The sequence below is a fragment of the Nipponia nippon genome, unplaced genomic scaffold (genome assembly GCF_047370975.1).
Source record: "Nipponia nippon isolate SJK-2023a ecotype South Korea unplaced genomic scaffold, ASM4737097v1 scaffold_25, whole genome shotgun sequence".
Classification (NCBI taxonomy): Eukaryota; Metazoa; Chordata; class Aves; order Pelecaniformes; family Threskiornithidae; genus Nipponia; species Nipponia nippon.
Genome location: NW_028262342.1, coordinates 3,416,734 through 3,441,480, shown reverse-complemented (window position 1 = coordinate 3,441,480; position 24,747 = coordinate 3,416,734). Strand labels below are relative to the sequence as shown.

General features: G+C 54.0%; 1 protein-coding gene and 2 long non-coding RNA genes across 7 annotated transcripts in view; 1 reads left to right on the top strand and 2 right to left on the bottom strand.

The window, feature by feature from the left end:
- WNT2B (Wnt family member 2B) overlaps positions 1-24,747 on the top strand; it is a 38,819-nt gene that overhangs the window by 1,519 nt on the left and 12,553 nt on the right. Inside the window, exons 2-5 of one of the 2 annotated variants that reach the window (XR_015705723.1) lie at positions 12,439-12,659; positions 14,331-14,608; positions 15,030-15,294; positions 16,368-17,318. Coding sequence is in view for 1 of the 2 variants with exons in the window: in XM_009462423.2 (XP_009460698.1) it covers positions 12,439-12,659; positions 14,331-14,608; positions 15,030-15,294; positions 16,368-16,597 (994 nt within the window). In the remaining variant the exon portion in view is untranslated. Of the gene's footprint in view, positions 1-12,438; positions 12,660-14,330; positions 14,609-15,029; positions 15,295-16,367; positions 17,951-24,747 lie in introns of those variants that run through there. The other variant, XM_009462423.2, reaches the window with a different exon arrangement.
- Positions 2,477-14,315, bottom strand: LOC148055254 (uncharacterized). 3 transcript variants are annotated; one of them, XR_015705728.1, is made up of 3 exons: positions 14,200-14,315; positions 7,630-9,109; positions 2,477-6,597 (listed from the first exon to the last, which is right to left on the bottom strand). It is a non-coding gene; the product is annotated as an uncharacterized LOC148055254 (long non-coding RNA). The 3 variants fall into 3 exon arrangements; XR_015705726.1 differs by having other exon boundaries at positions 2,477-7,788; positions 8,025-9,109; XR_015705727.1 differs by having other exon boundaries at positions 2,477-7,788; positions 8,961-9,109.
- LOC148055253 (uncharacterized) lies at positions 14,457-16,361 on the bottom strand. Of its 2 annotated transcripts, XR_015705725.1 has the most exons (4): positions 16,125-16,361; positions 15,265-15,512; positions 14,828-15,140; positions 14,457-14,595 (listed from the first exon to the last, which is right to left on the bottom strand). It is a non-coding gene; the product is annotated as an uncharacterized LOC148055253 (long non-coding RNA). The 2 variants fall into 2 exon arrangements; XR_015705724.1 differs by having other exon boundaries at positions 15,265-16,361.

Genomic DNA, 24,747 nt, shown 5'->3' with positions numbered 1-24,747 from the left:
GATGAAGCAGAACTTAATCAAATTCAACCCATCTGCCACCAAAAGAGAACGGTGGTTTCTGGAATTCCCCAGCTACCGTGGAGCACGTTGCCAGCGCCCTGGAGCCCTTAATAGTCACGCTGATAACACAGGTATTCCTAGGGTTTGAGAGCAGGTCTGGGCGTGTGACAGTCGTGGCCACTCTGGCATCCCTGGGAGAGTGATCCCAGGGTGAGGAAGGCGAACGGGAAAGCTGCAGGGCGGGGAGGGAGCGGGGAGCCCCGGGGATGTGCCGCTCGGGCAGCGGGTTCCAACCAGGCACAAAAGGTGGCACCAGGCACGTATAATGCAGACTAGCAAGACCGATGCCGCTCCCGGCCATGCCCAGGGGAGATCTCCTGCAGCCCGATCAGCCCATGGGGAACTGAAATCACTGGGCGAGAGAATGAGTCACCATCGGCGAGTATCAGGTTGATACAAGCGCTGGCCTGGCTTCCAGCCGCCAGATCTGCCCCCACCCATCGGGGCAGGCGAAGACAAGACAGCATCTGCGAGGAAGGTGGTGTTGCTGGTAGGCTAAAAGCCGAGGAAGGAAGGAAGAGTCTTAGGACAGCAGAGAAATTGGATTATTTCCCTTCGTTATCGAGGAGGCAAGAGAAGGGGAGGCTCGTTAGAGCTGAGGAGTGGGTGCGTGGGGCAAAGTAGCTGGAAGAAGAGGAGGTATGGAGCAGTCACAGCAACATCTGCCCAGAGCTGGGCAGTTCTGGTAATGCACTTGGATGCTGGCTGAAGGGTGAAAATTCTTTCTTTAGGAGGAGTGTGAAAAACACCTATTTTCCTTGCTGTTGTATCCCACTTCTCCCCGCAACGAGTCCACCGCGGCGTCTGCCCTAATCCCAAGCACACGCCTCTTCCCAACAAGCAGGAGAAAAACCAACCACATTTTAAGCCTCGGTAGCTGTGGGTTATTTGGAGGAAACTAGATGTAGCTCCCGCAGCAGCTTGTGTTCTCAGCTTGCAGACCGACGCGTTCGAGGGAGAAGGGGGCGCGGGGACGGCCCCCGGGGTGGCTGGGGCAGGAGCCCAGGCTGGGGCGGCCGGGGCCGGGCAGCTCCCCTGCGCAGCCGGCCGGCTCCTCAGCCCTGGCGCAGCCGGGCGCGATTGCTTTGAATGTTTTTGGCAAGCAAAATTGGTCTTAGGGACCTTAAGTACATGACTTTTAAAAAAAAAAAAAAATTAGAAACCAAATGCGTTAAACTCGAAAGTTCGCATTTTCAATCGTACTTTCTCTTCTGTAGACCAGAACATTCCTAAGGAAAGCCTTCACTGAAGTGAGCGTTGTTCTGCTGGACATGTCAGTTCTGATAAAATAGCATGTTTAGATGAAATTGTGTTTTACTGAAAATGGTTTCAACCAGCTGTGGTTTGGGAAAAAGTTATTCAGTGATTTACATAGGTTTCCAAGTACATCTTTAGCACTACTGATATTACAGTAAATACATTTGGTGGTGCATCATCGTTCCTTATTTTTACTATTATTGCCAAATTCTTCTAGGGATTCACACACAATAAACTTGTGGAAATAGAGGAAATGCTTCTCATTTTCAGAGCTGATTTTTTAAAGTAGATTAATAGAAAAAACGGGGTCAGTTCTGATCACAGGACATGGAAAGGAAATATCAACCAAATGTTTCTTCTAAACAACTGCAAATTATTAATTTTCAGTGACGTCAGGCACGGCCCGCGCCGCCTCACAAAAACGCCAGGAATTGGTGAACTTTGGCACTCAAAAAAGTGTCCGTGGGTACGTGCGTGTGTGCGCATTGCTCGGCGCACGTAGTGGCGAGAACAGCATTGGCGCGGGCAGAGGGGACGGGCACGGGCCGGCGTGGTTGCGGCCAGTGGCGCTGCCCAGGCTCCGAGCCGCCGTGACTAACAGCGGCAGCGGGATGGCCGTGGCTGTGGGGAGCAGCATCCATGCAGAAACGCTCCCAAACTGTAAAGTGTTACATAGCAACAAAATACCAGCTGAAACACAGATGGAAATTAAGAAGGAATGCAACGGGAAAAATCCCTAAATCCCGTTTACACTTGAGTGCACTTGGGTAGGGAGGACGGCATCGGCCGGGGTACGGCGGCTCTCCCCGGGCGGGCGCCCGTCTGGCAGGGCTGTGCCCCGCGTGCGCTGCGAGAGGACATCGGGCCCCGAAAGCGGCCTCTGAAATTCCTTCCGAAAGATTTGGAAGATTAGACAAATGTTGCTCATAAACATAAACTGTGCAATAAACAAACTTGGTGTAAATAACTAAGTAGAGTTTACTCGCTATTGAGAGCCCCGCTGGCTGCTCTGGTGTGGAAAGCCATTTTAAATTGAAGGTTTGGTTAAAGAAAAATGTACACAAAGCTGTATGCGCACACCCCCCTGCACCCCACCCTCACACATACCCGCTTGCCTGCAAGCCCACATGAACCCCCCCCAGCCCCCAGGCGCACCAAATCCTCGTTAGCTAACTTGTTTATTGCTAACCACAGCCCTTGGAAACTACAAATATTTAATTTCATCTGGCATTGGAACAGATGGGAGGCATCAGGCTCCCAAAGAGATAAAACAAATCTGTGGAAGGAAGACTAACGCAAGCTTGGGCACGGGTCGGGGAGCGTGCAGGAGTCTGGCGGCCACGTGGGGCTCCTCAAGGCATCGGTGGGTTACGGGGGCTCCTGGGGGAGCCACTGCACCCGGGGCACGATGCCCGGACGGGCGCTCTTAGGGATGCTCTAGCCACCATGCTCCAGCTCCCTTCCTTGGCCAGGGAAGCAGGGCTGTGTTCATGGGCAGGGAAAATGCACCAAGGGCAGATGGTGAAGCAAGAGCACCCATCGCGCCCTCCATGGTAGAGCAACCCCAGGAGCTGGTGTCAAGCCCTGCCCATGGGCTTGGCAAGGACACCCCTGGTGCAGGTGGAGACGGGGATATTCCCACCACAATGGGTGGGAAGGAGCAGCGCTCCCGCAGCCGTTCCTCTCCGGGGTTTGCCGTGCGTTTCTGTCGTGACACCAGTGCCGGGTCCTGGTCCAGATGCAGTGGATGGGCACAAAGAGTGATGGAAAAATCGAGCCACACGTATGCGTGGATATAGGAGAGAGGGGCTCATTTAAACAGGCATGACGCTGAGGTGTGTGGGAGGGGAAATAGCATCAATAGGAATGTTTGAAATTAAGCCAAGGGAAAGACAGCTGCATGGAGGAACTCCACCGCCAGCCGGTGTAACCCTTTGGGGCGCACGGGGGTGTCGCTGCCTCCCCTCCGTGCCAGTTGCAGAAGGGCAGACCCACAGCAGCTCCAGGAGGGCTTCGCTAGCAGAGGCTCTAGCAGCTTACGTGGCGGCTCCGAGGACTGCGTGTCCATAGCTCCCGATGCCATCCTGCACCGCGGACAAACTGTTTCCCTCCTCCACGTGTGCCCCTGCTGCAGAGCAGCTCCTCATCCGCCCGGTCTCGGCGCCAGGGCTGTCGCAGGCGAGGTACCAGCGGGACTCTCCATCTCAAAGGGGAGGTGGCGTGCAGCGCGGCAGTGCTCGGGGCACTCGGGGCTCCGGGGGTTCGCACCGGCTGTACGTTTGTTGTTGCAGAGCGCTTTGCACGGCAATAAAAGCAGGAGGTCAGCGACCAGGAAGTCTTTATCCCGAGGCGCTCCACAGCTCCGGCTGTCCAGGCAGCCACGCTTTGAAAAATAAGTTTTAAAGTAATGTCAGACTGATGGAGAATGAACCCTGTGGCCTTTGCAGCAGCCCTGGTGTTCTTGGTTGGGGTGTATTGAACAGATGGGTTCTCTCAGTCACTCTGCGCCGTTATAATAATCCTAATTGTGTTTCTTAGTTCATTTTTCATTAGGGTCACTTTCACCTATAGGAAATCTTTCTTACAAAGAAATGCAGAAGAAAAAATCCTTCTGCTCTTCCAAACTCATTAGCTTTTGCTATTACTAATACCGATTTCAGCAGTGCCTGCAGCCCACCGTGAGGAGATCTGTGCTGGGCTAGGTCCTGCAGAAACACGCAGCCTCTGCTCTGAGCAGCTTGCACCCCACGCACAAGAGAAGACAAGAGAAGAATCATCCATCCTACTTCACCCCCCGAGACCGTCTTACTTAGACCCCTTAGCAAAGCGCTTTGAGATTTTGGGAGCAAAAAATTGATACTTAGAAGATAAAGCATATTTTTGATGAGCAATTTGTATTGTATTCATACATCGCCAACAGCGCCTCCGGGGAATAGCTTTCACCCAGAGCTGTGTGAGATATTATCCACTGTTGCAGGAGGCGTCGGAGCCCTTTTCTCCCTGTGCTTTTATAACCTCCCACCTGCAGCCCTCCTCGGGCTCTGCAGGGGCCCGAGCACTCCGGGGCTTTGCTCTCACCCGGTGCATGTTCTGCGCACACCCTGTCTCACCTTCATACCACAGCAAGCAGAACAGACCTCGATTTCCAAGTCACTCTCGATACAAGATGCCGACAGCGAACCCTCCCGCGTCAGCCGAGGGGACGGCAGGGCAGGGCGCTTATTTCGGTCCAGCTCCCCGGGACTGCAGCGTTTCCCAGACATTTCGGTCCTTCCCAGAGAAACCGCATCCCACTGACTGCGCGTGGGTGCAGGGGAACCGCAGAGAGGGGACTTGGGCAAGGAACCACACAACGGGAGAAAGGGTGACACAGAAGGGAAAAGAAAAAAAGATCATAGTGCAGAAAATGAAAAGTATGTACCCTGAATGGCACTGGTAGTGGCTCAGCATTATGATATTAAAAATTATTCAAGTGAGACTAACACTCTCAACATACAGAGTAGTGGCTCTAAGTGAGGAAATTAGGACTATTAATCATTCCAAGGCGTTAACAATTCCAGCAGTCCAGGATGGCCCTGTTCCCAGTGGGGCTTAATAAAATACTCAGGGTTTACAATAATAAAATAATATCTCAAATGTCTATAGCACCTTGCAACCCGAAGTGCTTTGCAGTTGGCTATAAATTGTCTGCCCACAGCCAGGGAGAGCAGAGGAAGGAAAGCGCAGCATCCTTGGGAAGTATGCAAAGAACTCGAGGAGGTGAAATGCTGCCAGGCGTGTTGGAATTTGCTCTTTATCAGGCAAAGAGGTAGGGATGTTGGATTTGATCCTATCTGAACGAGGTGTCTCCAATAGCTGCCTAGGGCTTTCCAGCCTCCCACCAAAATACAGATTTCTTGTCGATTCAATGGGATGGGAAGAGAACTGAAGCCAAGATAGTTTGGTTCCCAAGTTGATCTTTCAGGACTGTCAAAGCCGTTGCGAGAGCAATGGGATGGTGAATCAGTTTTCCCAGGGGAAGGACTCCAGCAGCCGCTGGTACCACCGAGAAGCCAGATCACACTCTCATCTCAACCTCAGCAGCAGAGCTCTTGGAGCAGAAGCCAGCAGCGAGGAGGCTCTATGTAAAACAAGCTCACAGCCCCAGCCTGTGGGACGGATTGCACAAGAGGCTGAGCATCTCCCGCCTGAGGAGACAGGGAGCGGGCTCCGGCAGCTGCGGGGCAGCACTGCCTCTCCCCAGCACTGATCCGGGAGAAGAGGCTGGAGAAGTCATCATGGGCACGGCACTTGGGCACACATTGGGTTGGAAAACTGGACCATGCTTCACCTGGGCATGGACGAGGGGAACTCCAGGGGTTTCACAGCACTCAGCTTGCAGGAAGACCTAGAGAAACCCCCAACGCTGTAAGTGATGGTGGAGCCTAAACCAGTGCCATGCCACCCCTCCCAGGGCTGTTTTCGGGAGCAGGCAGCGTTCATGGTGTCCACGGCTCAGGGGTGAGAGCAGAACCGGTGCCGAGGGGAACAGCCCGAGCTGGGACTGAGCCCCAGTTACAGCTTGGCTCATGGGCATCTGATGGCACCGACTGGAGCTGTGGAGGGGCTCGAAGCTCAGCATTTCTTCCAAACGGTGCTGAGGTTATTTGCCTGAGCAATATTAGGTGGGAGAGTTACCTGTGACAGGCAGGCGGTGTCCATCAGAGGATATCGAGTTGAGAGGCATGCATAACATGGCCAGGAACAACACCTTGGCGCTTTCCTTGCTTGTTTGCTTTTTTGTTTTGTTTTGTTGTTTTAAATGTGGTTTGGTCAAGTTCAGAGCCCCCGGGTGCTGCTCTGCACAGCACCACACATTGCAAGGCTGCCTGCATCTCTTTACTGCCGGTAACAAAAGAGAGCCTGTTAGGAACCCCTGGGAGCAGCTGACACGGCCGGGGGTCCAGGGAGTTAAGCTGTCCAGATTGCCTCAAGCAAGCTGAGAGCACCCTGGACTTGATGGGGAGAGGCAGGATCAGAAAAGGCAAATTCTCAAGCTGAAAACCTGTTAGCTGGGATGTCAGAGCCGAGCCTGCCGCCTGTGCTGAGACCTGGCTCCAGGTCAGCTTTGAAATCATCGGGAGATGCTCCTCCATCAAGCTGACAGGGCTGACGGTGCTGTGTCTGGCCAGGGCACCTCCTGCCTGCCCCGGCTGCTGCATCCCCCCCCTTGCTCTGCCGCCAAGCAAGGAGTTACAAACAGTTTGCAAAATGTTTTTGGGATCCTCGGGAAGAGAGAAGCTGCAGGGAGGAGAACTGTTAACCCGCCATCAGTTTTCAGCCATTAACTCTCTCCGCATTAACAAGTGACAAGGACGAAGCCCCGTGCCTCGGCTCTCCGCGTGGCACCCAGAGCTGCCCTGGCCGACCTTCCCCGTGCCTGGAGTCAGGCTTACTGCATCATCCTAGCTGCTTGCACGGACAGCCTTCTCCCAGCCTACAACAGTGATTTTAGTTAAGCTCATTTTGTATTAATCTAATTTAAAATGGTGCCTTTAATAGTAGTGGTGCAACCCCGATTTCCCCACAGTGGGAATGTCCATCATTTCAACAGCTGTTTTAATTCTAAAGCAGAGCACAAAAAACTAAAATACTGAGATTTGCCTGAAAAGGGCAATGCCAAAAATTTCCCTTTTGAAGGAAAGTAATGCTCAAATAGGTTTTTCAATGCCATTTAAAGTGGTGTAAAATGAAATATTAGATACAGCAGCGTGCCTAGTATAACTTTCATTAGAAACTGAATTAGCACACTAACATATTTCTCAACAACACCTTGGCATTACAGAAAAGCAACGAACAAGAGCAAGTTCTGATTCCACTTAATTTTACCCATTCCCACGAAATGCTTTCTTCAAAACGTCATTTTCCAAGAGGCATTTTCCATCTGATATCTACTAGCGAGCCCAGAACAGTGGCATGACCCCAGCTCGGGGGTCTTGGATCTCGCCAGGTCATCGCGATGCGGGAGGCAGCCAAGGCAGCCTTTCTGCAAAGCCAGGGCGCGTGGTCGGTGCCCGAGGCGAGCAGCCCTGCCGTTTGGGGGAGCCGTAACCAGAGCACCCCGCACCAACGCGCCTTGGCCAAGGCCGATACCACACAACAAGGCTGCGATACCACGCTGTGATACCACCAGAGCTTTCCCCGGCCACCGCAACAACCCCAGCCCCGCAATGGCTGGTATTTCCTTGCAACGCTCGCCCCAGCCCTATGCAAAGCAAGTGGCAGCCGGGCACGCCGCAGAGATACGAGGTCGCCTCTGCCGGGCTGACTTACCGACTCCCCAGAGAAACGCCGTTTTGCAGGTGGCTGGTGAAGGTCGGAGCCGGGAGCACACACGGGCTTCGCTGCCGTTGCATCTTCAGGACTGGAGAGCTGCTCCACAAACCTCTGGGTCAGCCAGCAGGGTTTTAGCAAAAATTATGGCCAACAGCTCTGAGTTAGAAAAGAAAGAAATCTGGAGGTGCTCAGGTCTATATTGCAGGGGGCTGGTTATTTATAGTGAAAGGGAAACGTAATTCCCCTTTGCAGCATCTTCCTACTTTGATCTTTAGAGACCTGGTTCCCCCTGACCACTGGTTTTGCAGAGCGGCCCCCAAGCCCCCGTAGACACAGCCTGGTGCTCCTGGGAGCTGGAGAAACCCCTCAGCAGCCGCAGCCGGTTTGCTCACCTGGCCGGGCTTACGCTGACACGTTCGGGGCAGGCTGGCCCAGGCTGCCGGAGAGGTCTCCTTTCTCCAGCAGTAGAAGCTCCCATCTAAGTGCCTCAGACTCTGGCCACACTCCTGATCTCCCCACTGCTGTACCTGGGGTAGGGGGCTTTTCCTGAGCCTTTTGGTCTTTCCTACTAAAGAACTCAGCAACTGGGAAGCTGCATACACTGTGTCGGTGCCAAAAGCACAGTTTATTGATCCAGAAAAAGATTCCAGCACGGTGAAGATGGAGAAGGAGCGAGGCATACTGGGATCCGATCCCTGGGATAAGATGCAGTGGATCCCCGGAACTCGCAGCCCACATGCAACTGCGGGGATCCCCTCCTAACCCGCAGGGAATTGCACGTACAGGGAAGAGAGCTGCTGTGGATAGGAAAGCTCTGAGCTGTTGAGACTTTCACTAGAGCAGCCTGAGCTGAGGGCAGAGACATGACATGGGCCACGCGGTTCTGCGAGAGCACCCTGAGGAGTCTGCAAGTCCTTTGGGAAGCCGGGCAGGCTCTCCTGGGAAGTGCGGGAGCAGGACACATACAGCACGGAGGCAAGCCGTGGAAGGGGGTTAGCACAAAATACATGCTGCCAAGTAAATAGATGCGTCTGCCTCTGATTTGCATGTTTATCTTAGAAGCAATTTAGGTTTCTCCTTGTTTACAAGAGTCGAAGTCAGCAGACTCTTAGAACAAGAAAAACAACTGGGAGCCAACATGTGACAGTTGTCTCCTGTTCCCCCAATGCATCGGAGCCGCCAGCGCTCCCAGGCTGTCGGGAATGAGCTCACTTCAGCTGCACCGGTGGCTGTGTCTGTGCAGCAGAGTACTTGCAGAGAGGAGAAAGGCTAGCGGGGAGCGAGGAGTGCTTTACCTCCTTTACCTTGCAGGCTCTGAAAGCACTTGCCTTCGGAACATGATGCCTCTGGTCTCTGCTGCTGTACAAGATGCTCCTTGCGGGGAACGGGGAAGGGAAGGCGGAGGTCCAGTACCACCGTGGTGGCACAGCATTTCCCGCAGCGCTGCAGCTCGCACCCGCCTCCTGGCAGCTGAACTCTAGGAGCAAATGGGAAATAATATTGCACGCTGATTTGCAAAAAGTAACGGATGCAGCATCACGCAGCCGAAGGCTGTCGGAGGGATCAGTGCCAGCCCCTCTGCCTGAGCAAACAGCTCTGCCCTTGGCCAGAGGGCGATACAAGGGCTTTACAGGCACCACGCGAGGACCTCACAGGAGGCAGCATCCCATGGAACCCCATTTGGCACGGCGGGGGATCGTTATCCCCACATGCACTTAATTATTAACTCCCTCCCTCCTTCCCAGGCTGCTCCTGCCTCTCTCCTCCTGACCATGCAGAAGTCCAGGCCTGGGCAGCCTCCAGCATCAGGAGCAGTTCCCTCTCACAGACTTTTCTGAACTCAGGGCTTGGGTTTGTTGTTTTTGGGTTTGGTTTTTTTTTTTTCCTGTAAAAATGCAGATTCCCCAAGAGTACAGCATTTCACAGAAATTTGCCACTTCCAGCACAACTTCATTTTTTAAAAATGAAGTTCTGATAAGGCAGCTGGGGACTTCTCAGAACATCCATTGTCTTTCCTATTTCAGTGTTTTTTAAAATGTCACAGATTTTTAGAAATAAAATAAGAGGGGATGCTTTAATCAATCCAAAACAAATGTTTGGGTTTTTTTCCCTCCCAAAACTCTGCTTGGCAGAATTTTCTGATGTTCCCCATCTCGCTCCATTTCAGAGTAACTGAACCCAACTGGAGCATTTCTCACAAAATGGAAGAGCTCGGTCTCACCGAGGTAACCACAGCCTTTCCAAGACACATGAGAAATTTCCCCCCTTGTTGTGCCGTGCCGCTCTCCAACACCACAGCAATCGTGGGACAGGTTTCGGTACATAGTCTCTGATGGAGGCCTGTAGGTACCGCAGCAAATACGCTGCTTGTTTGCAGCCACAAGCAGAGGGAGATGCAGCCGCCGGCCCCGGCGGGGTCTGGGACCCTGCACGGCGAGGTGCTCCCTCGGCGGTCGGTGCCCTTCACCCTGCTCTCCTTCCACTTTCTCCTGCTGATAATGTTTGCTCTGATCTGGGTATTTGGCAGGAGAATTAACGAGAAGTAATTAGCTCCCAGTGTGAAAAAGGGAGTGCCTGGTGTTTATCTTGTCTGGAGGGTTTTCCTTGATCTCAGTCTCCCGGGGGATGGTGTTAGTCAGTGCTTTATCTGCCGGTTCTCCCGTCGTGGAGGCAGCTCCTCTGCCAGCAGGTCTCTCCGAAGCCAGCCCTGCTTACAGCCCACTGCCGTTACCAAAGACCAGTGTCACAGCTCACCAGCGCTGGAGGTGGACGGGGATGGGGTCCCCGCGAGGTCCCTGGTGACGTGGCCCATCAAAGACCCTTTCGCCTTTTCCAGCATCTCTTTCCTCCAGCGAAGAGGAGCTTTGGCTACTGCTGCAACCTCCATCCTGCAACACCGCTGCCTCCCAGCAGCCTCATCCCAGCTCTTGGCAGCGCAGGCAGGGACACATCAGCTGTCCCCATCCTTACTGGGACTGGGCAGACTGGGAATTCAGGGCCAGGGTGCCTGAGACCGCTGGCCTGTGCCATCGTCCAGCTGGTGGGATGCTCCTCCGCTCTGCTCACCACGGGAAGGAACCAGCTGCTCTCGCAGCCCACCACGAGCGAGGCAATTAAATGCCCGCAGTCGGCATTGCTCAGTGAGCTCCTGATGGCTTTTCTTTCCTAAACGGCTTCCACCATCTCCCTTGTCCCCCTGCTGCAAGATGAAAGGCTGACGAGCAAGCCTGCGAAAGTAATGCTCACTGGCCCTCAGACTTGGGGCTTGCAAAGCCATGGGGAGCCGGGTTTATTATCCTCAGCTCCAGCCTGAGATGACCTTGTGCTTCTGCCAGCATTTAAACAAAATATTTTAAAAGAGGGAACAGATCCCACTGCTTTCTGTGCTCGCAGGGCTTTCCTGAGCCTGCGAGCTCTCTCTGGGGCTGATAGAAGTGATAGAACATGGCCAGGGAGAGACAATGAAATATTGCCCAAGCTTATTGCTTTTTATTATTATTAAAGGGAGGTTCTTACTTCCAGTTTGGGGGGGTTGAAAAATCTGAATCCCACCCAAACCTCATCCCTTCCAGCCAGAATCGCAGCTCTGCGCTCTGTGGTAAACATCACCCTCCGGCACAAGCAGCCGCTGCCTGGCTGGGGCGAGCGGGCGGCGCGGGCAGGGGCTGACCAGGATGGAAAATTCCATGTTGCCGCCATTGTCCGGGCTGGTGCGAGGCAGAGCTCGGGGTCCCTCCCCCGTGGCCGTGGAAAGCTGCCCGTGGGACTCAGCCAGGCTCTACCAGACCGTTGTTTGCGCATTGTCCTTCTGCTCCGAGCTCCCGCCCTCTCCCCACTGCTGCAGGGAGGGGACCGGGGTACAGGCAGGGTACAGGCAGGACAGGAGACGCAGCACAGTTCTCCCAGTTATCCAGCCTCAGGACATGATCATAAATGTTCGCCAGTGCAAGAGATACGCAGAGAGGGCTAGAGAGGTAGGGGATAACAGTGTGAAGGAGGACTGCAGCAGCAAGAGGGGAAGCCTGCTCCTCTTTCTCCCTGACCCGAGCATCACACAGGTGCCTGTGCTATGGACCGCTGTCCCCGCAGTGTGCCCCAGCCAGCGTGCGGGCAGGAGGAATTGCAGAGCCTGCACCAGCGCCGGGCGCGCTGGTCTCAGCTGGGCTACATCCTGCTGCACTCAGCAGGGCCGGGCTGCAGAGCAGGGCTGGGATGTAGGGAAGAGGGTGGGAGGGAGGTTTTGCACATCAGCAAGTTTCTCCACTGCTGCCCCAGGAGCTCACAGAGAGCCCAGGCTCTCAGGGCTGCGGGCCCCACGACTTGCAGCACCCATAGCTGGCTGTCTCCTGGGGGAGGTGGGCTCCACAGGGCCCCCTGCTCCCTGCCGCAGGGATGCATGCACAGAGCAGAGCTTTGCCCGCCCCAGGCTGGTGCGGCTCGGGATTATTTTGTTAAACACAAACACCAAAGCCCAGCGGCTGTGATGGCTCAGTGGAGCCCTGTCCCTGCCTCCTGCCTGTCTGAACCACAGCACCAGGCAGGGCTCGCTGCGCAGCCAAGCAGCGTGGTCTGCAGCTTCCCTGGCTCGCCCACGCCGAGGGGATGCTGCAAGGAGGGCACGCTGCTGCGGGGGGGGGACGCCCTCGGCAGAGCCCAGAGCAGCTGTGACACAGCTAGAAAGAAAAGAGGGAAAGGTGGGCTTCAATACAAGCCCCCCTCCAGCAGGGTGAGGATCCAGGGAGCCAGAGCCGTGCACCTTCCCCCTCCGCGGGCAGCGTGGTAACGCAGCACCGTTCTCTCTCGCAGGTACATCGGGGCGCTGGGTGCGAGGGTGATCTGCGATAACATCCCCGGGCTGGTGAACAAGCAGCGGCAGCTGTGCCAGAGGTACCCCGACATCATGCAGTCGGTCGGGGAGGGAGCCAAGGAGTGGATCCGGGAGTGCCAGCACCAGTTCCGGCACCACCGCTGGAACTGCAGCACCCTGGACCGGGACCACACCGTCTTCGGCCGGGTCATGCTGCGAAGTAGGTTCTGCCCCAACCCCTTCCCACCGCCATGTGCCTTGTCTCCCTGGGAGAGTCTCTCCTCTCGCTGGGCTGCCGTGCCCGGTGGCTTGCATTACTCCCTTAGGAGAGCTTTGCCTTTCCCTGTAAATTAATCAAGCAGTAATGGGAGCAGAGCACTGCATTTGGAATAGCTGCACCAGATGAGATGGAGCAGGGGGAGCACTGGGGCAGAAGGGGGAAGGAGGAGACACCTCCGGAGAACAGGCTCATATGTAAACAGTAATGGGATATATAAATATTTGGAGAGCAGGGTTGGCCAGGACTCAGCAGTTCACGGCGGAACTGGCTGTTCCCTTGTGTGGCAAGGGAGGCAAGGCAGAGCCGCGGCTCCAGTCCTCACTTCGGGTTCCAAGGTGGAGCAGGACCACGGCTACGGGGCAGACGCCAGCCCTGCGCAAACGGCTGGGCACAGACCCTGTCCGGAAGGGACCTTCCTGCTCCAGGTGAGGGATGAATACGACACAAGCAGGGATGTACCCAAGGAGTGAAGAGGAAAGGTGCGATGGGGAGAGGGGTGGTTCCAGAGCAGGAGCAGCATCGTGGGCTCCAGCCGCCCCCGGGAGGGCTCCAGCAGTCAGTGGACCCCGCGAGCCGGTGTGAGTCCCGGCGCAGGCAGCGGCGCTGCGGGACAGATGCTGCTGTGCCCTGTGACGTGCCGGGGCGCATCCAGCCACGCGGCCTCCAAATCAAAGGCGGCTGGGAAGAGCCTTTCCACTCGCCAGGAGCGGCTCATATGGAGGACATGTGGGCACCCATGGAGGGAGCCGGGGAGCGGGGGGCTTGCTCCCAGCTGGCGGGGGGATGGGGCAGCTCCCCGGCGGGGCGGACGAGCAGCAGCGCCTGCAAGCCAGACCCCCGGAGGGGAGCTGCCTGGAGGGAAGGGGGCTGTAAGTGCCGGGACGCAGCACTCACCCTGCCACGCTGCAGCCTGCCTGTCTCAGCCTCTCCATCCCCATGACCGCACCTTTACTCCCACCTGCATCCTCTCCTGGCAAAGGACGGGGAATGATGAAAGCTCCTTGCCACAGCCCCATCCTGCGAGGCCCAAAGAGAGCTCTGCTCCCTTTGAAGTTGCTTTCAAAGGCTCTCAAAATCAAGACGAAGATGGTTTTGATTTGCAGCTTCTTTTACAGCATTATAAAACCAGCTGCGAACTCGAACCAGAGACATAAAATAGCAGGCGGCACGCTGTGCCGCGCAGGGAAAGCCGAGCCCGGCCGGAGCTGCCGCCAGCTCCCGTGCTCAGCATCGCCCCGGGAGGGAGGCAGCCCCAGGCGAAGGGTGCTGGCTGGTCCTGCAGTCTTAGCACCGATGGGCACCCACATGGCCCCCGAGCCACAGGTCAGCGAGGGGGACTGGTCAGGCAGCCCCAAAAGCAGGCCAACATCCTGAGCTGCTGAGCCCTGAGGCTCAAAATCAAATTCCCCTTAGGTTGAGAGGTGCCAAGGAAGCGGAGGCTGGACTTGGTGGCCAGCAGAGATGGCTGGACTTGGCTTACCTGCGTGCGGGATGGTCTCGCCCCCAGCCGCGAAGGTGCTGCAATACGGTGCCCTGCTCCTTGGTGGGCTGCAGACGCCTGGCACAGCCCGGCACACTCACTCGCCATCCGTGTTCCTCTCCCCACGGCAGGCAGCAGGGAGGCCGCCTTCGTCTACGCCATCTCCTCGGCTGGAGTGGTCTATGCCATCACGCGGGCGTGCAGCCAAGGGGACCTGAAGGCCTGCAGCTGCGACCCGCTCAAGAGGGGCCGCTCCAAGGACGAGCGCGGGGAGTTCGACTGGGGCGGCTGCAGCGACAACATCAACTACGGGATCCGGTTTGCCAAAGCCTTCGTGGACGCCAAGGAGAAGAAAGTGAAGGACGCCCGGGCGCTGATGAACCTGCACAACAACCGCTGCGGGAGGATGGTGAGTGCAGCCCCCGCAGCTGAGCCCCGTGCCCGGCCAGCCATCCTGGTAGGGGAATGGGCAGCGGGAGCAGCTCGGGCATAGGGAGCGGGACCCTGGGTGGCCACGGAGGGCCGGTCCTGCTGCAGACAGGGGCAGGACACTGCCCTGCCTTCCCAGTGCCCCCCTGCACGCTCTGCCCGGGGAACAGCCCTGTGGGGACGGCAGGACCCTGCTTACCTTTGCCCGCAGCACGTGTCCTCGCTGATGCTGGCATCGGTGACCGTGGGAATGCGTCCCTGTACGCAGCACCCCTCTCCCGTTAGGAGCCCCATCCACCCTCGCCTGTGCAGGACAAGCTGCACCAGGGACAAGCGGATCCAGGCACGAGGTCTGACGCCCAGGGTGAGCGGTGGTCCTCACGGCATCCCTCTTCCCGCAGGCTGTGAAGCGTTTCCTGAAGCTGGAGTGCAAATGCCACGGGGTGAGCGGCTCCTGCACACTAAGGACTTGTTGGCTGGCAATGTCAGATTTTCGAAAAACAGGGGATTACCTAAGGAAGAAATACAACGGGGCCATCCAGGTGACGATGAACCAGGACGGCACTGGCTTCACGGTGGCCAACAAGAACTTCAGGAAGCCCACGAAAACAGATCTGGTGTATTTTGAGAACTCACCTGATTACTGCGTGATGGACAAGTCAGCAGGTAAAAACCAAAGCTCCAGTCGTTGCCCAAAAGCAGCTGCTCTTCCCCTCCTGACAGGCCAGTGGCTTGCACCCAGCCCAGCCTGGCAGGGCTGCTCTGGGACGTCAGCTCCCCCACCGAACCCCGCTCCCCAGTGGGGGGTTGCACTGCAGGGTCTTCCAGGCCCTCAGCGGGTGTCAGTGCTCGCTGGAGCACTGGGTCCCCGCAGCACCTCACACCTGCACAGACAGGACTGGGTTTGTCCAAAATCCCCTGGCTTTACACCAAAGATCCAAACCCATCAGGCCCCTTGTAGTGAATGTAGCGCAGTGCTTCCTCAGAGCGTTTCTCCTGCAGAGCAAAGCTCCCTTTAAATAGGCAATAAAGAGCCCGTTTGGTGCAGCAGGCTGCCGGCTTCTCCTCTGAACACAGCCCGAGCCTGGGCTGAGAGCGGGGAAGGTGGCATCAGGGCTGCTTGGCTCCTGCAGAGATCGTCAGTGGTTTCCCAGCCTGGAGCACCCTTGGGTTGGGGGCTTGCAGTGGCCGTAGGGGCTCGGTGGAGAAGGCAGCGCATGCTCCCACCACCCTTCAGTGAGCCTGTAGCCCGAGCAGAGGAGACATTTCTAGCTTTGCCAGCTGCAGAGCCCGGCTCGGCAGGCATGCACTGCTCCAGGGCCCCCCGGGCACAGGGGGGCTGCACAGAGCCCGTCCCCGTCCCCCCCTACTCTTGTGCTCTGGGCAGCAGCGGGTGCAGGCTCCAGCAGCTGCTGTGGGGACGCGGCCATGCAGAGGGTCACCAACGCTGCATCCCTGGCCAGGCTCCCTACCCACGCTGCAACCCCTGCCCTTACCAAAGCAAGCACGGGCTCTGCAACCTCTTCCCGCAGCCTGCGCCCAGCCTTTGGAGGCCACGCTGCGACATCACGCCGTGGCACGTGCTGCGACAGAAACACCGAGATTTCGCCACTGCTAAGGCAGTCATATCCGAGGTCTCCATTGCAGATGGTAGATACCCAGCAACTGCGGGGTGGGGAGGAAGCATTTGAACAAGGTGGAGGAGGAACACCCTGACCCGCTCTCGTTTCCTTCTCCAGGCTCCCTGGGCACGGCCGGTCGCGTGTGCAACAAGATGTCCCGCGGGACAGATGGCTGCGAGGTGATGTGCTGCGGGCGGGGGTACGACACCACGCGCGTCACTCGCGTCACCAAGTGCGAGTGCAAGTTCCACTGGTGCTGCGCTGTGCGCTGCAAGGAGTGCGAGGACACTGTGGACGTGCACACGTGTAAAGCACCGAAACGGGCCGAGTGGTTGGACCAGACCTGAGGCGATGGGAGCACAGAGGGAAGAATCCACTGCCACCCCCCCTTGCAATTTTTTAAAACCCTGTGGCCTGAGGGCCGTGACATTCTGGGAGCTGTAGTTCAACTGCATGGCTTTTATTTAATTAATTCTGCAAAGCACTAAAGAAAGGACTACATTTCCCAGGAGGTACTGTGGACCCTTCCATTTGCTCAGCAAAACTAATCCCCGACCTAGGAGGAGTCTGCAATCCCTGCTTAAACTGTGAAACTACCGTTGCCCGTTGTTCTCTTTGCAAAGGGACGGTGCAACCGAGAGGGACTTGGAGGACCGATCGTCGGGATGTGATGGCTGCGAAAACCTGCACCTCCCCAGAGAATTTACGTTGCAGTAAAGTTTCACCAGCGAAAAACACTAGTTCAGAATAATCCACTCTTGCAGAAAGCATTCTTGCTTGTACTTTTTTGCAAGGCCAGAGGAAGGGTGTTGCAAATCCGTAAGACAGTTCCGTGACCCCTGCATTTCCCTCGAGCAGACCGGCACGCCGCCCCCGGCCGCACCGCTGACCCCGCTGAACAAGAGCGACCTCTGCACGAGGCTTCTCCCCGTCTCCCCAGCGAAGGTGACAAGCGGAGCTGGAAATTGGAACTGAAACCTGAATGACCGCACGAAGACGAGGGCCACCCCTAGATGCTGGCAGACACAGAGGGCTAGAGAAAGCGAACAAAAATCTGTGAACTTACTGGTAGGTTCTGAAGTCAACAGATACAAGAGCGTCTCTGTAAAACTCACTTGTATGTTGTGTATACTGCTTATTATTTTAAGTCAAAATTCATTATAAACCTATATCAGAAAATTATGTTCTTTGCTTTTTGAATTCCTGCACACTCAGTTGGGCATTTCCCCCAGAGCGGGAATCAGCCCGCAGCGTTTCTTCTGCCTGCTTGCCTGCAGCTCCCGCGGTCCCAAAGCGCAGACCTCCCGCCCCGGGAGCCATCTCTTGTTTCCCACAAAGCAGAGCCGTGGCATCCAGCGTGCAAAGCCCCAGGGGAGTCCTTCATAAGCAGCAGCACGCTCCAGGACATCCGATGACATAGCACGGGGTTGAGCAGGAGATGCTAGACTAGCTTCCAAACCTTTCCCATAAAAAAAACCAAACCAAACACCCAAAACTTAAACTATCAACTAAAATTGAAGCTGATGAGAGGAGGGGCAGGCAGCTGCAGAGCTGCCAGTAGACGTGCTACAGAGATCAATAGCTCTCATCTATAGAAATTTCTTTTTCCCCCCAATTTGGGCAAGCAGTGATTACAAAGATGCTTTATTTAGTGTACAGATGTTTTATAAAGTCTGGTCAAAAGGTACCGATCCACACAAACAGACTTAATGTACAAGTAAGGCAGCTGAACCCGCAAACTAAATTGGCCCAGGTAAAAAAAAAAAAAAAAAAAATTAATTACCTTAATCTTTGCAATTCCTGAGCATATGCTGAAGCTGATAGGGATGCTTCTGCACTTCCCTCCCAGAGCTCGGCTGCCCGTTGCCCCGGGCAGGCTGTGCTTTCTCCCTCACCCAGGAAAAATGTTGTTTGTTTTCCTAATGTTGATCATCATGGTGCTGATGGGCAGGTAGGGAGGTTTCACACGCTCAAAGCAAGTTTTCATGGAAGTTGTAAGTTTACATCAACAACGGGAAAGGACAAGTCAACAGTAACATTCAGCTGTAAATATTTTTAACCGGGGTCTGCTTTCACGCTGCCATTGCTGCTAGCGGGGCTGTTGAAGCTCTCCGAGGAGCCGGGGTGTCCTCCTGGCCGCAGCGAGCTGTGTGGGCAGCGGGAGCCGAGCAGGCTGTGCAATGGCTGAAGGAAGGTCAAAGTGGCAGGATGGGATTAAGGCAAAGAAGATTATTCTGGTCCTAAGCCACCCATCGGCTACTGCGCAAAGAGCATCTCTGAATGGGGATTTTACCCGATGGCCCTAGGAAATACTAGTTTAAGTGGTGAGAGAAAACCACTTTGAAAACTGCTTTGATGGGAACTGCTCAAGGAATTTAAAGAGTCTGCCATGGGCCAGATTAGATCTGTGCCAGACCACCGAGATTGCTCACGCAGAAAAAGGACCTTCAGCAGAGCTGCTGTATTGCCACGGACAAGCAAAAAGGTGCTGTTTTTAACAGAGCTCTTGAAACAGTCACAGGAATCCCACCTCCCCGCTGCCTAACCCGTTTCTTATAGAATTAAACCATCTCCCTTTTGAATCCCATACTGACAGCACGAGAGGGCTGAGCAGCACCTTTCGCCCTCTCTGCTCTTGCAGAACGTGCACTCGAGCTGGTGTTTACCTGGGAGGCTCCCAGGTCTCACCCCGGGCCCTTCAAAGCCCTCTGAATTTCAAGGGGAGGCAATTGCCCTGAAGATTTGCTGCGTCTCGGCTGTGCCGAGGAATGCTGGCAGGTGAGCGGGAGGTCTGAGCCAGGCCAAAGGCATTTCGAGCCTGCTGTAGCACAGCGTCCGTCAGCACGCAGGCTAATCTACCGGGAAGAGCTCCCTCATTTATCTTCATTACTGCTCCACCTACCATCAATTTACGACAGACTTTTAAAAAAATGCTGCCCCCTCGGCAATCAATCCGAGCCTCCCTCCCTCCTGCTCCCAGAGCGGGACACGCTCCCTGGGCTGGGAGCGACCCGGTGCCTGGGGAGCCGGGGTCGGCCGTCAATAAACCTTTCTTCCTCTCCAGGGGACCCCTGGGAGGTGTCTTCCAGCAGAAATACTGCTCCGTAGCAGATCTGTAGGCCCACCTGATGAATGACGCCTTAATCAATGGCTGCTGCCAAAATATGGCTTCCCTTTGAATGCGGATGTTCAGCATTTTAAAACAAAGGAGAAAACTCCCGAGGACAGGTTGTCTTGCGTTTTCTGGCTTCCTCCCTTCCCGTATCATCACCGGGATACTAAAACGGGATGCCTTCAGCACTTTGTAGAATAACCACAGCTGAGAAGGCAACCCTCCGTAGCCCTGCGGGTGCACCGGCGCGGTGGGACGCCCTGCCCAGCTGCCTTCCCCTGTCCCAGCACGGCAGTCAATCGGAGCAGTAAAAATACTTGGAAGCAGGTACCAGTATTACAGAAGCACCCGGAGGAGCAGTCGGAGACAGCTTGAGTCCACCCGACAGAAGAGGTGAGCGTTTCTTCTGCAAAGGGCTACGCCAGGCTACATTTGCTTCTTGTTTATTAACAAGCAATTAGCAAAAGCACAGTGCCTGGGAATCAGAAACAGACTGGTCAGCTCGAGCTAACTCCCAGTGCTTGTGCAAGACGACGTCCCATCGCGGGCTGAAGGAAATTCAGAGCGGTCTATGCCTTCCCGCAGGTGAGCCCTGCCGCAGGTCCCCTTCGGCACACTCATCCTCAGCAAGCAGATGTTTTCCATCTCTAAACGTTTACGAAGGCTGCAGTCTCGTCAGGGAACACTCAGCTCCTCTCACAAGCCCCTCTTAAGTAATCTGCCTAAAACGTGCAGGGAGCCTTTGATGCGAGATCATCTTCTGATTATCCTCCAGTCAAAAGCATGTCTGAACTCAAGGACGAGGAGCAGAATTAATTGCTTAATGAGCTTCTGAATAAATTACCTTCTCTGAAGAAGCTGGACAGGACACACGGGAGGAGGCAGAAGGCATTGGAAACATGGGATCCACACAAACTTGGGGAATTCTCTCCACTAAACCACGTGCGAGTGAGAGCGTGCCTTAGCCCAGGTGACACCACCGTTCTTCTGGATGGATGTAGCGATAAGATCGATGAAGTTTTTGACCCCCAGCCATGCAGAGCGTATACACTGCTCAGCTACACCCCAGTCCCGAAACCCCCTCGTTGCTGCCGTGGGCCCTTTCTGCTCACCGTCACGTTCACGCTTACACAACAGGCTTTGCTCGTGTGCCTGCGCCAGCGTGCACTGGGGGGGTCATCTGCTGTAAGAGGTCCAGCTCCCCGGGACAGATTTATTGGGCATTTTGACTAACATTTGCATAACCTGTCAAGCTCTGTGTGGGAGCTTTCACATCCCTTCTTACTGAAGCCGCGTCACGGAGGGCTGCTCCAGCTAGCAGCAGGGGGTTACTGCTCTGGAATCTCAGCTGATGAGTCAATGCAGGAGAATGCAATAGTCACATACTGTGTCACACTGTTTTATAACTGATGATAGCCTACAGCCAAATTAGAAAAGAAATCAAGAGGTTCTTAAGAGAAGGGTCTGAGCCGATGAGGCCACGGTATGATTGCACAATTCAAGGCATCCAGAGTAAAAGGAAAATGTCACTGGCCAGAAAGAACCAAAGCAAGAAGATCCCCAATGGAGAAACGTATTCATCTCCGTGGATGCACCCTTACTGATGCAATAAGTGTGGGTGTGTTATCTAGCTTTCCCCAATGACCAGACTCACCGAAGGGCCTACCAAAAAGCACAATACAGCAATCGAAGCTGGAAATGAGGAAAATTCCAAGCACATGAGCAGCATCCCTGATCACTGTCTTCCTCCTCCAGCGCTAAGGGCTGGGGCATGCCGAGTACGCCCCGCTTCGGAGGCTCAAGCAAGGGAGGAGGGAGCCAGGAGCCAGAGCTGGAAACTGAAGCTGCCTTTCCTCTCTATCCACCTTTATTAAAAATTAGGTGAATTCAAACAACAGAAGACTGAACACAGAAGCCCACTGTGATTGCTGCTGTCAATGTGACCTGATGTTTAGAAGAGATTTTTGACCCGTAAGCAGATCAGAATAGCTCGCACGTCACCCATGCGGCCATACAGCCTGAACTGCAGAAGAGAGAAGGGAGGAGTCCGTCTGTCCTTTGTAACAGCAAAACAGGGCAAGCTGGGTACTCTCAGAGGCTGGTAGAGTATGAACCCTCTCTGCCCTCGCTACCAACACTCCTCTGCTAATTCAGTGTCTGCGCACATCTGCTCCCTACCTCCACAGCTGGTCCCATTCCGAAATCTCAGCGCAGCCTCACGTGGCTCCCAACCACACACCCCATACATTAGTAGTTTGGGAGGTGCATCTCCCCTCAGCGTGTCATCTCTGGGCAGGGGGAAGGGCAAAATTAATTTATGTCCGTACGAGCCCCATACGTACGTCTCCTTTTCTCTACGGGAGTTTGCTCTCATATTTAACCTCTTCATCCTGCTGGCACCGGAGGTGGATGATGCAGTTTGTAGAGAGGTGCAGGCACTTCATTCTCCCCCTCCCCCTGGAATCTTCCTCTCGCTTGTGGTCCTTGGGATTCACCCAATGTTTCTCAGAAAAAAAGAGGACCTCAAGACAAGTATGCATTTAATAAGCAGTGAGACAAATAAGCTCCAGTTATCCCAGCAGAATTACAACACCAGAGAACAATTTTCTGCATTCCTCTGAAGGCCTGAAGGAACCCAATTGCCTGCTCTCAGCCTAAATAGGTACCAGACACCAAGTGCTCCATAAGCAAACAGAGCCCCCAAAGTGCAAAAATGAAATAAGTAAAAAGCTTCACATTACATATAAACCAGCCGTTTGCACCTTGTTATTAATGGTCTTGACTATGACCTTTAAACCCTGCCTTGTTCAGAGTCATGGATCTACGAGCCTTGGCACCCTCACAACAATTCCAGGATGAGGAGCAGGGAATAAACAACCCTGGCCCGCGCCGGAGGAGATGCGGGAAGGGAACAGGCCTGCGACAAACCCGGACTGAGACCCACCCCAGCGCAGCAGCCAGGGCCAAGAGGTGACCATCTCCACTATGAATTTGTCAACGTAACCTCAGCGACCAGGGTTTCTTACAGCATGGCAAGTCCTGTTGCCACATATATACATGCATAAAAGCGAGTAACGCACGCATCTATCCCCAGTTTCAAAGAACGGAGGGCTCGCAGCATGGTAAGTAACTGCAAGAGGCCTCATTCCCTGGAGGATAATTCTGATGAGGTTTATAAGCCCACATGAACTGGAGTTGCCTCGAGCAGACCCTGTTACCCAGAAATAGTTATTCATCTAAACTGCCTCACCGCTGCTTTAAGAGTTTTGTTATTATAATAGCGCCAATGGATAGTTTGTCCCCTTGAAAGCCGTTCAGTACAAAGTCATCACCTCTGGAGGAGTCGACCCTGCACCACCAGCGGCCGGAGAGCGCTCCGGCGACAGGCACGGGCTTGGCTTGCTCTCGCACCCTTCCCTGGGCCGCTGGTACCAGCCACCGCAGACCTCTGGTAGCACCCGCTGTGCCGTCAGGACACGCTCCTCCTTGTACGAAGGGGCCAGTTCCAGGCTGAAGCCGTGGCAGTCGCTCTTCCAAATGGATTAATTCCTCAGATAAAGTAGGTATAGAGGAATAGTACACCTGACAGACGTTGTCAGGCCGAGAGGATTAGTGTGTCTAAATGACATCAAATAGCCAATAGCGTTTAGGTATTAACTTCCAAATACTTCATTTAAAGGCAGCCAACATGAGAAAGTTGTTTCAATAACAAGGTAACAAATGCTGCTTGTGTGATCTCTGCAGATGCACATGCAGCAGAAGTCCTGATTCACAAAGATCTTTAGATGCTTTTCATGACAATCAGTGGTAAGATAGGGCAAATTCACACAAGAATTTAGCTGCCTAATTGCCTCACAAACAATAGCTTTACTACCTGTGGTAACACGTCCCTCTTTCCTTCCCTTCCTGGCCTTTTTGGAGATTACTTCTGGAAAAGTAGGAGGTTGGCAGGAAGAAGAGCAGCATTCCTCCTCCTCCCAGACACTCTGATCAAAACCCAATCTGTCGTGACATGGCGAGACACTGCGAGCAACAAAAAAACCCAACCAACCAAACCCGCCCCAAACTCAAATCCTGCCCAAATGAATCCAAGAGACTATAATTACCCTATTTTACAAATACACGTACTAGCACCAGGTATATAAATAAATGCTGATTTTCAAGTTGCTTGACTTTCACTGGCTACTCTGAATGAAACGAAAATTTGGGAATTCTACCAACATCACATACAGCCTCGTGGAAAGGCTTTTCCCATCCTAATGGCTCTACGGTCACCATGGTACATGTTTCATAGAAATGGCAACCATCAATGCTTATCTGTCCTGAGTCATTTTATATATACATATACACACACACGCATGCAACTTAATTGCATGTGGACTGATATGGTATTACTATGGTATGGATCAGGTGGCAAGTCCCGGCTCCTAAGTGGCAAATGAGTGTTCCTATAAAGCATGAACAATCCTGCTAGGAAATCATACAGAGAGCTCCTCCTTCCTCAAGAATTATGGCACTTCTAGAGAGACAGGAAGATTTTCATTACATAGGCTGTTGCCAGCTATACTTTCAGCATAAGCCCATCCCCTTTCTGTTACTGTTATGTCAGGGGAGGACAGTGAAAGAAAGCAGCTCTTGGGATGATACATGGGAGGCAGTGCTTCATTTATAACCCCACGCAAACGCTGGAAAATGTTCAACTTTAAAAAGCATTAGGTTGGTTACCTTATGGGCCCCTGCGGACCAAGAAGTGAAATTACATGAACACAACATATCTATTAATCACCACAATGATTCCACAGTGAGAAACAGCCCCAGTGGCATGCGTTCAACTGGAAAGAAAGTTGAGAAAATTACCTACTAGTAGTTAGGCAACTCAAAAAAATTTGGTAGTACCTTTCTGTAGGGCTCCCCTCTTGACTCCTCAATGAATTCAAGTATTTAACTTGGATTAAAGCCCAGTCAATAGAAATATACAGTGGAGAGCAACAATGGCATTTCTACCTAAACACGTGTGTTTCCTCTCAGCCAGGGTTACAAATAAGCTATGCTACATGAGATGCATAGGTCCACTGCATACTACTTTGTTTACAAGGTAAAGAAGGATTTGGGGAAAAGAAAACAAAACACAAACAAACAAACAAAAAAATCAGTCTTCTGAGTCAAGATAGATTCTAAGTCAATTCAAATTGACCTGTAATTGATTGATTTAGGTATTATTTCAGAGAATAGAGTAGGCTACAGCAAGCTTCTTCCATCCAGGATTCAGCAACTAGAATGATTTACAACACCTTTGAAAGAAGCCATCAACGTCATGGTTTACATCAATCTTTCACAAAGATCAGCGAAGATTAAACACGTAAAATCTCCCTAGTTATTGTGGGT